Raw genomic sequence first — 16329 nt, 5'->3', positions numbered from 1 at the left:
TCTGCCAAGACAGCACCTTTAAACCTGAGGGGCATCTGTAAACCCAGCCCTAATCCTACTGCGGGAGTCTGAGCCTTGTGCAGGACCCCCGGGACCTCCAGGTAAGATGAGGACAAGCTGTGGGAGCTCAGGAACATGGCCACTTCCTGTCTCCTTGAGCAGAAGTCCAAGCACAGCTGTCAGAATCATGAATGAGAGTGGACGCTGACCCAGGTCGCCGATATGAATGGGTTGTCCCTGCTTGCTCCCGATGGAGCAACTGGCCTGCACCAGCCTTTCCAGCTTGTCCTTGGGAATGGGCCTCATCGTGACCACCAGAGGGCAGCAAAAGCCAGCAATGGCAGCACAAGCGACTGTTGTCTGCCAAGAAATCAAGTAAAAAATGCTAAAAGAAAAAAAAAACAAAATAGAAGCCCTGAGTACCAGGAGTTCAAGGCAGTGAACGAAGCAGGCAGGAGGTCCAAGGAGCTATTAGAGAAATATAGCCTCTACTTTTATGCAACACAGAGATGAGGAAGTTTGCTTGTAATTATTGATCTAAAACTTAACTTTATACGTGCCCTGGACCCCCGCCCTGTCAAAGTAACGTTTTTAATTGCATAAAAGCAAATGCATAGGATTACAAAAGAAACCAATTATATTGCCCATGCAGTGATCAAATTATGAAAATATATGACACAGCCATATGTGTGCTTCATTAACAGCTTAAGGAACAATATGGCACATCTACCGTGGTCATTTTGAAGCACTGATCAACAAATGAGACATTTTTGAGATTTAAGGAAGAAGTGCAATGTGACGCAAAAGCGTCTGTGATTTCTTTGGGCAGCCACAAAGTCACAGGATCTGCAGATATGATTATAGTTCGTTGCCTACATTGAAGGAAACGCTCAATTTTAGTTTGAGGCTGTGAAAATGAAAATGTAATTTTTCCCCACCCAATTTTATGGACCTTCTGAATTTTCTCCATGGACCTCAAGGGACCCCCGGACCACAGGTAAAGAATCTCTGAGAGAACCAGAGGCAGAGGAATCCAAGAGAGTGGGAACCTTGCAGGAGGCCCTGGGGCCTCCTCTGCCTCAGGAGTCCACACAGGGGCTGGAGGCCTGTGCCTGGACCCCACTGAGCCAGCCTCTGCCCTCCCACCTCAATAGAAGTTGCCAGGATGACCTGCGTGACTTTCACTGGTGATGTTGTTTTTGTCCCCTGAGTGGTTTCTGGGTCTCTGCAGTGGGGCTTATGAAAGATTTAGGCCATGGCCAGGACCATAATCCACTGGGATAGTCTTGGCGGGCGCCTGAAGGGCTTGCTGTTAGCACCCTGGCAGCAGCAGGATGAAACCTGGGTGTGCCTGCCAGTTCCGTGTTGGGAGGTGGCACCTGCCAGGGATGCTCACAGGAGGCAGGCAGCGCTCCCTGATGCTGAGATGCCTCCTTCTGGGGGCACTTCATCCTCTCAAGACCACCAACTGAATCCAAGATGGCTGTCTGGCCCTTTGTCCCAGGAGCCAACGGGTGGAGGCGTCAATATTGAACTGAAAGCTCTCTGGGAACCACTGAGGGCAGCAAGGTGTGGTGGGAAAACCATAGCTCTGCTGAGCAGGGCAGTGATGAGCGCCTCTGTGCAACGCATCCTTTAATTGTCATGCCTCTACTATTGACATTTTGTAGCAGGGAGCCAGGAGTCCTGGGTTCCCGTCTGGCTTTGGGATTTGCGCGAGTCCGTTTCTCTCTCTAGGCCTGTTTCCTCATCTAAAAATGAAGGCTGCACATGTTGAGCTGTGAGGCCCTCCTGCTCCAGATGGTGGTGTGTTCTGGGGCCAGACCCTGCCCTGGGCCCCAGACAGCGGCTGTGGTCCTGCCTCCACCCTTCCCGACCTGCAGGAAGACCGCTCAGGGCCATATTCTACACATGAAAAGCAGCACACACCGTAGGCAGCCTTGTTTCTCATCAGAGGCAGCTCAGACCTCTCTGGCAGGAGCCCAAACCAGGCAAGTATTAATAAATGTCCCGGAGCCCAAGATGAAATCTCCAATCTGAGTCCTCCATACAGGAACCTGGAGGGGGCCGTTGGTGCTGGCTGCCATCCACCCGCAGATGAACTTCTCAGACTTCACACAAATGTGCCAGGAGGGGTCAGTGGGATGAGGGAATCTGGTTCTCTCCCCGTGACAAGCAGTGGCTGGAATAAAACCTCAGAGATACAGCAGGAGGCAGCCCCTGACAGTGGGCATGTCCCAGCAGAGGTGACCATGCTAGGTCGTGACCACCAGCGGCCACCTCCGGCCAAGAAAACGACCTAGCTTTCCTGACAGAGACAGGACCCAGCAGCTAATGGCCTGGCCAAGCCTCTGCCACAAATCCCTGGGCGTTTGTCCAGCCAGGCATATTCTCCTTGATGCCAGGAAGTTCAAGCCAGAGAGGATTTTTAAAAATCTCACTGAGATGCCCTAAGTTAAAGGAGCCAGACGAATTTCAAACAGGCTTGGTTTACACAACTGCAGTGATCTGTCTAAAAGGGCTTGACTCCACTCTCAAGGCCACACTGGGTCCTCACAGCAGTCCCAGAGGTGGGCAAGAGAGAGGCCGGCAGTCCCATTTTCCAGATGAAGAAACAAGCTCAGAGAGGTTATCCACTTGTCCTGGGTTGAACAGCTAGAAAGTGGCTGAGCTGGGGCCAGAGCTTAGGTCTCCCGCCTCCTATGCCACTTTTCTCCCCATCACAGGAAAACACGAGGCGATCCACATTTTCAAGTCATTCTGCCCTTGTGGATTTTGTGCCTACCTTGGATGCACCTGCGTGGCCGTGGCCTGCTCGTTCTCTTCCACAGACCCCCACCTTCTCCAAGGCCCCTTCCAGGGAGAAGCTGCAGCCCAGGAGGAAGGCCACCATGTCCTCCAGCTGCTCCGAGGACTCCTCCAGTGAGGTCAGGCTGGCCAGGCAGACACCAAACTCGTACTTCCGGAACTGGGGACAGCCACAGGCCCCCAGATTCAATGTGGCCCCTGACTGTGCATTTTTTAAAAGGGGCTGGGGAGAGAGAAGTGGATCTCTAGGGCTGAAATCGGAGGCTGTGGTGCCAAGGTAGGGGACACAGTTGTGAGCAGGGGGCCTTGCTGGCATCCTTAAAGTCTTACCTGACTGGAAACTATTAAACCAGCATGTCCATAAGGTGGCCCCCGCCCCAACCCCATTATATTTCTTGTAACCTGAACCCAAAACCAGTCCAACCAGCAAGAATAAAACACTGATGCCCTGTCTGCCATCAAAGCGGGGCCTGCAGACCAAGCGGACAGAGGACACGTGTCTCAAGGACGCTCTCAGTGCTGGCAGTGGGCAAGGCCTTTCTCTTTCCTTAGAGAAACTCTTCTGTGGGGCTGAAAAACTTTGGTTACAAGCCTATTCTTCATTCACTCCAAAATCGTCTTGCTGAGCCACTCCTCCGTGCCAGCACAGGCCAGGTGATGGGGCCAGAGTGATGGAGAAGACACCAGACCAGCCCTTATGAAGCTCAAAATCCTACTTTGGCAGGTGAGACTGCATTGAAAATAGATAGTTGCAGTATAGAGCAGTGAGGGTTAACGGTCCAGATAGAGGAGGGACAAAGGGAAGGGAGAAATCCATTCTTTCCCACAAAGGGGGAGGTGCTGGAGCTGGGTTCTGAGGGATGAATAGGAGTTCACCAGTTGGACAAGGAGGAAAGTACATCCTAGGCAGAGGGAGCAGTATGTGAACAACATGGAGGCATCAAGCACTGTGGCCCATTGGGTGATCTCCTCTAGGAGTCCCTGAGTTGGCAGCAGGAGGTGCGAGGAAGAAACATCAAAGAGCTGACCTGGGCCCAGGTAGGGTCTCTGAAGGAACTTCCCACCCCTGGAGTCCACACACCATAACAGCAGAACGTTCCTGGGGAGCTTTCTCTCTGGGGAGCGGTGGATGACTGGAGTGTCAGGGTTTGAGGGGAGACTCCGAGCTGGGGCCAGGTCACTACAAGTCTTAAGGTACAGTTGCTAAGATGCAAGCCACGGGAAGGTACGGAAGAATTGTAAACAGGAGAGTCACGTGATCAGATGTAGCCTTAGTAAAAGTCATTGCGGTGGGAGAGAGTGGGGCAAGGAGAGCGGTTAAGATGTCCTAAGAGTCTAGACGAGAGAGCCTGCGAGCCTGAGCTGGGATCGGGGAGAAATGTGGCTCGCTGGGGAGCTATTTGGGACGCAGAATCAGTAGGGCCGTTTATGTGATACGTTATATTGTAAAAGTCTGGGAAAACACACGCCACGGTGCTAATGAGGTCTGTCTCTGAGTGCTCTCGATGCAGTGTTTCTATTTCTTCTTCATCCTGTGCAGACAGGTTTCTGGCTTGGGTGCCAGTGGCATTTCTCCAGGGCTGGATTTTCTTGGTGATCCCGATGATTCTATCTGGCACAGGGACAAAGGGACAGGGACAGGAGTAGGAATGGTGGGGAGGACAGCTTGTTTCTGAGCAACAGTCATGAGGCTCTGTGCCAGGACATTCCACATCCCTGAGGCCGCACACAGAGGTCCCTGGTGACAGATGCACCTGGCTGCAGCACCTGGCCACTCCCAAGCTTTAATGCCAGTAATCTGAGCATTTTACCTGGTGTCTGGGACAGTAGCCAGGACAGGCAATGTCCATCTGCCTGGCTCACTTCAGCCCAGCAGGTGCAGCGGGCCACTGTTGGCCTGGCAGAAGTTTCAAAGGCTGGAGGGAGGGACTGGTGCAGGACCACCACGCTGGCTGCTCGGAGCCCTGGATTTGACAAGAGGGGGACAGAAGCACGGTGAGTTGCTTCTTGATAGAGACTTTTTAACTTTTTTTTGTGTGTGAGGAAAATTGGCCCTGGGCTAACATCTGTGCCAACCTTCCCCTCTTTCGTATGTGGGATGCTGCCACAGCATGGCTTGATGAGCAGTGTGTAGGTCCACACCCAGAATCCGAACCGGCAAACCCCAGGCCACTGAAGCAGAGTGTATGAACTTAACCACTATGCCACCAGGCCAGCCCCTTAATTTATTTAATTTTTATTGCAGCCAAACATACACACAGAAAATGCATGTGAGTGTGCAGTTTGATGAATTTTCACGAAATGAATACACCCATGTAACTGCCATCCAGGTCAAGAAACAGGACATTATTAGCATCCCAGAAAACTCTGCTATGCCCCTTCCAGTCATCACTACCTCCCAGGGGTACCATACCCCAACTTCTAACACCACAGATTGCTATTGGCTGTTCCTGGACTTCACCAGACGGAATCATACAGCATGTGCATGTGTGTCTCGCTGCTCCATACCCTCTCCGATACTTGGTATTGCCTGCCTTTTGCATTCTAGCCATTGGGCAGGTGTGCAGTGGCATCGCACTGTGGCTGTAGTTTGCATTGCCCCGATGACGAATGTGGTCAAGTGCCTTTTCATTTGTTTTATTGGCCATTTGGGTATCCTTTTGGGGAAAGAGACTGTTCCTGCCTTTCGTCTGGGCAGATTCTTGACTGAGCAGACTCACGGAATCCTTGACTCTCCCTCCAAAGAGACAGTCTTAACGGAGCTGTAGAGGAAGAACTTCATTTGCATGCCATGACCTCCTCTGGGGACAAGCAGCCCTCCTCTGGAATGGAATGTCCTTTAGCTTTGGAGGCAAACAAACCTGACCAGCTATGTGACCCTGGGCAGTGGTTTTCCCATGGATGAGATGGCATCAACCACCCTGACCTCAAATGGAACTCCGTGAGTTCATTCCTGGGTGTAAGTTACCTAGCACATAGGTGTTCAAGAAGTAGGGGCTGGAGTTACATCCGTTCGGTGGAATCTTGTATAGACACTTAAAATTATGGTACAGAAGAAATAGTTAATGATATTAAAAGATGTTTGTGACATCTGGTTAAAGGAATGATACGAGGTAACAAAATGGTATGTTTGGCGTATTCTCCTTTTTATAAAGTCTATGAAAGAAAGAACTAGAAGGAAATACATCTACATGTTAAGCTTGGTTATCTCCAGTGACAAGACTGTGAGTGATTTTAATTTTCTTCTTTGTGCTTTTCTCAATATTCTAAAATTTATGCAATAAATACCTATCATTCTTCAACTGGAGAAAAAGCCAACAAGAAAAGTTATGTTTCAAAAAAAAAAAAAAAGGGTTATTTCCTTTAAAAAGACCATCCCAAAGAAACACATAATGATGCTCTTTTGGAGAAATAACCTTGGGGACAATTCTCCTAAAAGCCAGATTTACTCTATCAACATGTGGACACTTCTGCAGTAATATTGTCAGCTAATATTTTCTGCGTACGTATTATAATTCATGTATGTAATCATCTGTATTTCATCCATGAGGGGAAGAAGGCTCAGAGAGATGAAGTGACTTTCTCAGAGTTACACAGCTGGTGCGTGGCAGAGCCAGGATTCAAACCTGAGACAGGTGGCCCCTGCGTCCCTCTCAGGTCACCACTGGGCTGCAGGCACCAGGCCTCCCTAGGCTGGGGCTACCACCACCTCGGGCACCTTCCTCCTCGGGGATGGTGAGTGAAGCACGTGCAAACATCTGCAGGGAAAAGGGTAGGACTGGCTCCTGCTCTAACTGCCTGGAACTCATTATCTCAAACCCCATAGCGCCTGCCAATGCTGCAAACAGGCTTTCAAAATGAGGACAAACTGGAGAGTCCAGCTGCCGAAAGCCCGAGGAAGCCGCCTGCGCGTCTCAAGCAAGCCCAGCACACTCCCAAAATAATCCCGAGCGAAGAGGAAGGGGACTCAGCTCGCCCAGAGGCCTCGTGTTCCCTCGCCGCCCCTTTCTTACCTCCAAGGCCTGTTGCGAGAGCAGGTTGGATTTTTAATACTGTAAATCAGGGAGGTATTATGCGCACAAAGCTGCTTTGTTTCCTTTTTAATTAAATGTACTTCAGAGGGCACTGTGTTTTGGTTTTGTGCATCTCCACTGCTGGTCATAGAAAGCCCCCACATTGTCCCCATTAGTGACAGGACAGGGAGCAGAGGGCTCCCTGGTGTCTTTGCGGAGGGGACGGTGGGCGCACGAGGGGGAGGGCACTTTACGGTCTGAACAATCTGTGTGCGCTCTGGGTCTCTTGGGCTCTATCTAAAGTCATCACACTTTCTCTTCATGCAGAAAAATGAAGGGAGTCCTCTGAGTACTTTCACCCAAAAAGCAACGTTTCTTTTTTTTTTTTTTTTTAACTTAATGACAAGAGGGAAAAAAGCCATTTAAAGATCTTAATCTGATTTAAAGGCCTGGAAGCCATAGTCCAAGCTGGAGTTCTGTGGAATAAGCTGCTTTCCTCGGGGAGCGGTCCATGACAGCGGCTAACACGGCCTGACACGGTATCCACGTTAGCTCAGTTACTCCTCCCGACAGACAGCTCCGCAGGGAAGATTCTGGTCCTAGTTTCTGTTTACACATGAGGCTTAGAGAGGTCACACAGTTTACCCACAGCTCCAGCCAGTAAGGAGCCAGGCTGGGACTCACACCCAGGCTGTCTGACGCCACTCTGCTCTCTCGACTCCCTAAGGTTCGAGCAAGCGGTGGTCAACCTGGGGTTAAGCTGATGTTTGCTGGTACATCATGTGTCCGAAGGGTTCTGGAAGACTATTACCTTGGTGGGCTCTCTATAAAGAATGCCTCCCAGTATCCACGCCCCTGAGCTTCCCCTTCCCCATTGACTCTGGCCTGGGCTGTGTGACTTGCTTTGGCCAATGGGACATTAGGAGGAGTGATGCAAGCAGAGGCTCAGCATGTGCTTAGGCAATAGGGCTTGTCCTCTCGGAATACTCTCTCTTGGAATCTCGGCTGTTCCAGCCATCCCAGTGGATGTTCCAGATGTGAGGAAGAAGTTACCTTGGATGGTCCGGCCCCAGCAGACACCATGTGCAGCAGAAGAACCACCCTGCTAAGCCCAGCCTCACTGCAGAATTATGAGAATTGCAATTTAAGCCACTAAGTGTAGGGGTGCTTGGTCATGCAACAGCAGATAACTCTCTTGGGCAGAAATAGCAACAAAGGCCAGACATGTCAATAAACAATGAAAATTGTCCCGCTCCGCCACTTTAAACCATGCTGCTGGTTGTCCCTTTGGTGATTCCACCATAACCAAAAAAAGGCTTCCTTATTGTGAAATTTTGCTGGGATTTGGGTCAGGAACAACTTTGATATCTGTTTTCTCTTTCAGGACCTTTTAGAGCCTTGGGTGTCACTCCTGGGAGACAGTGGGGAGATGGGTGCCACCCAGAGCAGAAGATCAGTCCAAGGTAGGGACACTTGGTCTGAAACAAAACTGGATTAACATGCAGCGTAATCTGGGGACACTTGAGGGAAAACCTTTCCATCATCTGAGGCCATTGGCAGTTCTCCCTATGGAGCTGTAGCGACCAAGCAAAACTGGGTGGTGCGGCATGGGTCTGATGAGTTCTCACACCTGAGTCTGCTCCAAAGTGCCAGTGCCTTCTGGGAAGTTAAGCAGTGACCAGAGCTAACATCATTCTGCTCTTACGTTCTGTCTCCCATGCAGAAGCTAGAAGTCTCAGGGATTCCTGGGTCCTACATAGCTGGTATTTCCAGGTTTTGTTTTTTTTTTAGCATCTAGCGCCACTCACCTCCAGCCATACTGGACATGCTTGTGGTTTCTTTTGTAGCATCAGACTCCTCACAGTGGAGGGCAGGCAGGACTTCAGGTGGAAGGTCCTCATGCTATCCTTGAATGCCACAGAGAATCTGAGTGAGGGGATGAAGCAGAACGAATGAGAACGCACAGGTCCCCTGCAGGTGCAGATTCAGCATCAGATACCAGCTCCCATCCTCAGGGCTGCTCCCGGCCCTGCCCTGGGGTGGACGTTGTTTGGAGCAAGTTCTCCCCCTACCCCCACCCTCTTCAGGTCTCAGTTCCTAATGAGAAATTACTAACACTTGCAGATCTCTGCTTATGCCCTTCCCCTGACCTGGAATGTCCTCAGTACTGGTTCAGAATCTCCCGCCTCTGTGGAGCCGTCAACAGGGCCTCCCTGCCCCCAGGGCACTCTTTGAGCCGCTGATTTTGGCTGGAGTCACAGTTGGCCTGACGTTCTACTTGACTCTGAACCTTGCTGTCTCCCCTGCATCCAAGGAGACCCCCAGGTGCCTAGAGGGCAAGGCCACATCTTAGGGCTCTTCCACAGGCCCCAGAGCGCTTACCACGGCCTAAGCACAGAGGACACACCAAAAATACCGACACCGAATGAGCAAATGAATGAACGCCACGTGCAACCACCAGTGAAATAACAGGCCAGACTTCCTAGCCACACGTGACCTCTGTTATTTATGTGCAGGTCCCTGCAAGGTGGAGGTTTTATGTTTTCTTCTCCATATCCCCCCTCCCACTGCCATGACTCTAGGCACCGTGCCTCATACAGATTTTTGGTGAATGAACAAATATTGTAGATTTTAAAATAGAGAGATGGTCTCAAAGCTCCAGGAAATTATGCTCAGAAAGGAATCCTATAAGTGGACTTCTTTACTCTAGAAAAAGAGGTTTCAATGTGGCAGCAAAATCTAGGGCTAGATGGCCACGTTGTGTTGGTCTCCAAGGAGCAGCCCCCCTCTCCTTCATCTAAATATACCACGTGCCTTGCCTAATGCCTGGCACAAAAGTGGGAGTTCAGTAAGTGTTTGTTGAATGACTGGCTGACTGCAGAATGGATGAAAGCAGGATTCAAGGGCAGTGTCCATAATGAAAGTTCCAGACAAGCCTGATTTTCCACAACTCTTTCTGTCTAAGGAGAAGAACCCAATGGGATTCCAAGCCACCAATGTATGTTTTCAACTCTAATCTAGATAGAAACCCATGTAAACCTCAAGGCCATTTTAACGAAGCATTTGAGATTGTATAAAATTTCTAAAAACCAAAATGTAAAATATATTGCCCTGGAAGGGTTAGAGAAGTATTTTAAACCGACAGTGAGTTCTTTAGTAGCTGCAGGAACAGAGTGCCCCAAGGACACAGAGGAGAGCACAGTATATCCCACTGGGCTGGGCCAGGGTGCTGGGAGGGTCAGGTAAGGTTGGATTCTGTACCCCATTTGAAGATGCTGAGGCTTAGCGCAGCTGCTTTGGCAGGTCAAGCCTGTGCTTGCCTGCTGGACTGAGAAAGCCCACCTGGGACTGGCAGGTCTGACCTCTTAGCCGAGCTGCCAAGGCACCAGCTAAGCTCCTGGATGTCTGTGGTTCCCCACAGTCACTGAGGAGGGCTTAGCACCTCAGGCAGGCAGTCAGCAGAGGTTGAATCTGAGAGAACTATTCCATAACCATGTGGGTTCAGTAGCTAGACCCCTCTCATAATCATCTTAATTTCATATCTGGAGGAGAGAGAGGAGTTTACCCCAAACCCACTAAAAAGAGAGACCCCACAGGCACCTGCTAGTCCTCGCCCCCTGTTATGACTCCATAAGGCAGCAGATGCAAGCTGGGTGCTGTTTTGCAAATAAGCTGCAGCCAGAAGACCAAAATCTGAGGGTGATTACTCTTCCTTTCCTTTATTTATTTATTGTTTTAGTATAAATGTAAGTGGATCTAGGTCATTCCTATGTTGTTTTCCTAGCCTGGAGACAAATAAGTGTAGCAAAAATCCTGGGAAATGCATGCTGGAAGTATGCCAGGCACCTGACTATCACCCGCCATGTCTGCTGGGAGGGAAAGAAAGCTGAGATCCCCTACCTTAGAGTCATCCCCTTGAAGACAGGGGCCAAACAGAGCAGGAAGTACATGCTCATTGGCTCCTGCAAAGAAATGCCCTCAATACACCAACCAGAGAAGGTCCAGTCATATGACAAATGTTAGTAACTACAACCACATGGCACATGTGCCAGGCACTGTGTTAAGCCCTTTACCCTCATTGATTTGCAACCATTGGCCTCACCACTGCCCCACAAAGAAGATGTTGTTAATCCCATTAGAGACAAGGAAACTGGGGCTCAGGGAGGTCAAAGAAGTTACCTAAAGTCCCATACCTAGTATGTGGCAGAGCCCAAATCCAAAGCAAGTCTAAGTTCATACTTGCTTGATCAATATCTACCTATCTATATCTATGTATCTATCCAACCATCCATCCATCCATCCATCCATCCATCCATCCATCCATCATTCATCTTGTAGTGTTAATAGGATTCACATCCTCAGTATGCCTTAGGAACAGCAGGGACCTTCTCCCTTTCTCCCACAAAGTGCTTCTGGGGCCAGAGTCTCTTGAGTACATGTTTCTTTGGAGAGTGAACACTGAACTTCTCAGGCTTCTCAGGGCCTCTGGTGAACTCACTGCTGAGTGGTCCAGGTGTCCAGTTGCCCAGCAAGGTCTTACTCTAGAAGTGAGGCAAGATGGGATCCAATCAGAGAGCCTTGGTCGGACTCCAAGAAGCCACCTTTTTGCTGCGAGGCCTCTTTTCTTTTTAGAGAATCACAAACTATCAAACTCACAAATATCATTCCTTAGTATCGAATATACCAGAGACACCCATAGATAATCAATTCCTTAGCAGGATCAGACACACCCAAAACTCCAGTGTAAAAATATCTCATCTATGCCTGGCACAGATGACTGAGATTCCACCATTAGAAAGTCATTCCTCTGCTTTTCCAGTGGTAGGAATGTATCTTCCAGATGTGCTCAAACAGTGGGCAGAATAATGCAGGCACATGGCAGCACTGTTTTAATAGAAACAACCTAATAGAGGTTGATTAAATACATGGAGGACTGGTAAAACAAAGGAGTAACTAAACGATGGTACATCCATACCACACAATGAGATACCAAGTAACCATTAAAAAGAATGAGGCTACTCTATACGCCTCATATGAAAAAATCTCCCAAAATAACAAGGCAAGGTGGAGAATTCTACGGTGAATAACACACGCACAGAATAGATCGGTTTAAACTCATGTAGACCATCTCTGGAAGGATGGAGAAGAGTTTGGTATCAGTGGTGCCTGCAGAGAAGGAAATTGGGTAGATGGGGATCTGAGCAGGAGCAGTGGCAGCCACACTATATTTATATGAAAGGCACCCTGTGGAGTTGTACCACAGGGTGGCCCTGATGGAAGAGGGACTTTCTGCTGTTTATCCTTTCTGCAACTTTGAATAGTACAACATGCAACTAGTGTCAAATTTAAAAAATGGAATTTAATTTAAATATGTATAAGGAAAGTAGAATCAGGTCCTTTTTAAAGATATAAGACATTACAAATAAAATAAGTCATTCTTTATACTTCTGAGGATTTGGGTCATTCACAAGTTTTTTCATTCATTTGTGAAATGTTTATTCAATACCAACCACGTGGGACACCCTGAGTATACAGAGGGGAGTAAAACAGAACTTATCCCCATTTAAAAGGCGTGTGCACCTGGGAGTGTGAACACCATGGTGATAGCAATCACAGCTCGCTTAGGGACTGCCTGCTAGGTGCCTGGTGTCCAGGCACAATCCATCATCCATCCATTCATTCAACAGGCATCGTGGTACAAAGCACAGATTCAGGGGAGGACCGTCTGGATTCTCACCCTGCCTCTACCCTTAGGAGGGGATCATTAACCTCTTGTTGCCCATTTTCTCATCTGTAAACAGGACTATAACCGTATGTGCTTCCCAAGTTGTAGTAAGGATTAGATTAGCTAACACACGTGAGGTTCTTAGCACAGTTCCTGGCCGAGTCCACAGTTAGCGCGATGGAAGCGTTGCCTGTGGTTACTACTCTTTGCCTAGCCCAGCGTGCTGCATATACTGTGGGGAATAAGACAGCCGCCGCCCACGCTCACAGGGGCTTTACCATCCCCAGAGACAGACGTTAAACATATAATTACCATTGTGTCCATCTACCCGGGAGAGAAAATAGGTAACAAAGATAACACCACGTGCTGAGCGTTCCTAGACCCCATGGACTGCGGGTGGGGGAGGATAAGGGGCTGAGTCTACAAGGAAGCCTAGGGGCCAGATTAGCAGATAGGTGGGGAGCGGGGTGCTCAAGGCCAGGGACAGTGTGAGCAAAGGCAAGGAGGCCCGTGGATCAAATCAGCTTCGTGTGCTGCTAGGATATAGAATGCAAGGGAGGAGGCAGTGGGACCAGAGCTGGGAGGGTAAGCAGAGGCTAGCTCATGAAGGAATTTGGGTTTATCCAGAGAGCGATGGGAAATCATGAAGGTTTTCAGTGGTACAATGGTGGTAAGACTTGTACCACTCTACCAGAAGGCAAGCGGTAAGACTTGCCTTTTATAAAGATGGCTCTGGCTGCAGGTGGGGGCAGGCAAAGGGGGAGGTTGGCAGATGAGAGGGGACGCCAGGCCAGAGAAAGGAGCATCCAGAAAGTCTTCCTCTGAGAAAAGAACCTTGCAGGAGAGGCTACCTTAACCCTTCATGTGCCTGCTGGACCAGCCAGTGCTTAGCATACTTTGGGGGAGCAGCCAAGGTTGCTCCCATGAAGTGGAGACAAGGGATAACACACATACACACGCACACACATACACACAAGAGAGAGAAAGTTTTATTTCCCTTCAGTTCTGCTAAGGCAGGACTTTTGCTCTGTTTTATTCCTTGCTGTATCTCCAGCACTGGGAGTGCAACCGTGCAATAGTGCCTGACTCATAGAAAGCACCTAATAAATGTCTACTGTCGGTGGGGTGGGCAGAGCAAATGGCATGCACAAAGGTACCTGAGATGAGGCAGCTAGGGAGCCAGGAGAGAAGGAAGCCATGTGGCTCAGAAGCCGAGGGCAGCAAGTGTTTCCAGGAGGAATTTGTGGTCATGGAGGTCAAGGAGGATAAAGCCTAAAGAGCATCTATCACATTTTGTAACTCATGCTCGCTCTTTCTCTCTTCATCTTGGTAAGATGGCTCTATCAGCCAACAAGCGCGAGAAGCACCCTGTACATACACAGGATCGTATTTAGGACTTGACCTTGAGGGGTACAAAAAATAAGAGAAGATACAGTTCATTTCCTTGACATTTATAGCCTGGCCAGGAAGATCACATTATTCACAAGCATAAGCAATTCACAGCATTACAAAACTCCATTTCCGGTTTCTATAGCTGTCCCCTGGATCACTTCCTACAACTTGACAATAGAAGAACAGAATAAGTAGGTGTACAGACTTTGTCTTCACTCATTAATTTTTGTGGTGGGAGTTGCTCAACATTTGCCAAGAGAGTTGCTGGTGGCAACCTAAATACAACCACAAATTTGCAAAATAGATGTTGCCGTAAGGAAGAAGGCACCCTAACTGTATAAATATTTCATAAAAACATTTTCAGTACAATAATAGAGACAAAAGATCAGGGGAATGCTGACAGTCATGATCAGTATTGTTTATTTAACAGGTCAGATACAGGTGCTCCGGATACACAAAGGGTTGTTAACAAAGCAAGTATTTTCAACCAAAGCCAATGGCAGTCCCTTCTACTTCTCTTTCCTAAACAATTTGGTCCTAAATCCATGAGTTGGAGCAGAGCGAGGTAGGAGTTCATGATGGCAGACGGAGGGAGGGAGGCGATGGCGGCCCAAGCAGGGAGTCAGAGCACAAGTGACGAGGAGGACATTCCCAGGGAGGGTGGCCCAGCCTGTGGTGCCACAGGTTGATCAGGGTGAGGAGGGATTCTTCAGAGGGTCAGGGAATGGCAGCCTGGCATGTGGCATCAGAGAGTATGGAGCGTATCTGTGTATGTGTGTGTGGTACGGTGCGTGCGTGTGTGCGTGCATACTCAGGGAATCATACATTCCTTAGCTCTGCCTGGGAGCAAAAACATTTCAATAGGAATGAACATATCTAGGGCCCAGATCTTGGATTCTAAATACCATTTTCCATTAAAATGAATCAAGACCCCTTGGAAAAGTGATTAATTCCACAACTGGGGCAAGGAAGACAGAAGGTGAGCCTGGAACATCTTGTCATGCCAGAAATGTGAGGATGTGTTCAAAGGGGCATATAGAAAGGACGCAGACTGAAGGGGCTCTCGCTGGTCAAATTGGGGACAATGTGAGTTTTAAAACAAATGATGGGAATGGAGTACAACTCACTAAGCTAATGTAGGGATCCACAAGTCCATACAGATATAAAAAATTAAAGTTGATGAGAAATGGCATATTTACGTAGTTTCAAAGTCACTCCCCATAAAATATCTATTAATTACAAAGAGGAAAAGACTAACTTTATAGTGGAGAAACCTGGTAGATATCACGTTAATCATGTGATCAAAGTGAACATTATTAGCATAGACAAAATCAAAACCCTTTGATAGGGTGCAAGGAGAAGAATACAGCGTCACTGCTGTGATCTTCCTGCTGGGGATGCATAACCTGGATCTGATCACGAAGACACACAAGACAAACCTTCATCGAGGGACATTCTACGTCTGTGATCTTCAAAAGTGTCAAGGTCGTGAAAGTCAAGGAAAGACTGAGGACCTCTTCTTCGAGATTGGAGGACACGGGACGGACGTAACTAAACACAAGAGTGGTTGTGAATTGGATCCTTTTGTGATAAAAAACAAACACTATTGCAATAACTGGCAAAACTGGAATGGAGTCTGAGGATTCGATGGTAGTAAGGAATCTGCATTAGTTTCCTGGTTTTGCTGGTCGTGTTGGGGTTAGGAAAGTCTCTTTCGATGTAGGAGAAACGCAGGAAAGTACTCGAAGGTGATGGAGTATCAGGACAACTCATTCTCAGAATTCAAGAAAAAAAGAGCGTTTTTTGGGTACTGCCCTTGCAATTTTTCTGTCACTTTGTGATTGCTTCAAAATTTAAAAATGATAAGAAATAAACTATAGAAAAATTAAATTGTAGATAAAATGTGGTATATACATACAATGGAATATTATTCAGCCTTTAAAAGGAAGGAAATTCTGTCACATGCTACAACATGGAGGAACCTTGAGGACATTAAGCAAAGTGAAATAAGCCAGACACAAAAGGACAAATACTATATGATTCCACTTACATGACGTACCTGAAATACTCAAGTTCATAGAGACGGAAAGTAGAATGGTGGTTGCCAAGGGCTGGGGACAGAGGGGAATGGGGAGTTCGTGTTTAATGTGGACAGATCTTAAGTTTGGGACGATGAAAAAGTTCTAGAGATGGATGGTAGGGATGGTTGCCCAACAATGTGGGTATACTCAATGCCATTGAACTGTACGCCTAAAATTCAAGCTTTTGAGTTTTAATTTTTAATTTTAAGATGGTAAATCTTATGTTATATATATTTTACCACAACAAAAAAATTAAAATAAAAATTAAAAAAAAAGTAAACTGTGATTGTTAAGGTACGTTCACATTAAA

The 16329-nt window shown here is 48.0% G+C and overlaps 1 protein-coding gene across 1 annotated transcript in view; it reads right to left on the bottom strand.

The window, feature by feature from the left end:
• Positions 1-16329, bottom strand: part of DGLUCY (D-glutamate cyclase) — an 86489-nt gene that overhangs the window by 45316 nt on the left and 24844 nt on the right. The window contains 5 exon segments of the mRNA XM_070594427.1: positions 210-360; positions 2786-3010; positions 4646-4716; positions 4719-4772; positions 8630-8747. Coding sequence (XP_070450528.1) covers positions 210-360; positions 2786-3010; positions 4646-4716; positions 4719-4772; positions 8630-8648 — 520 coding nt within the window. The 5' untranslated portion in view covers positions 8649-8747.

This window comes from Equus przewalskii, chromosome 25 (genome assembly GCF_037783145.1).
Source record: "Equus przewalskii isolate Varuska chromosome 25, EquPr2, whole genome shotgun sequence".
NCBI classification, from domain to species: Eukaryota; Metazoa; Chordata; class Mammalia; order Perissodactyla; family Equidae; genus Equus; species Equus przewalskii.
This window is presented reverse-complemented; position numbering and strand designations above follow the sequence as displayed.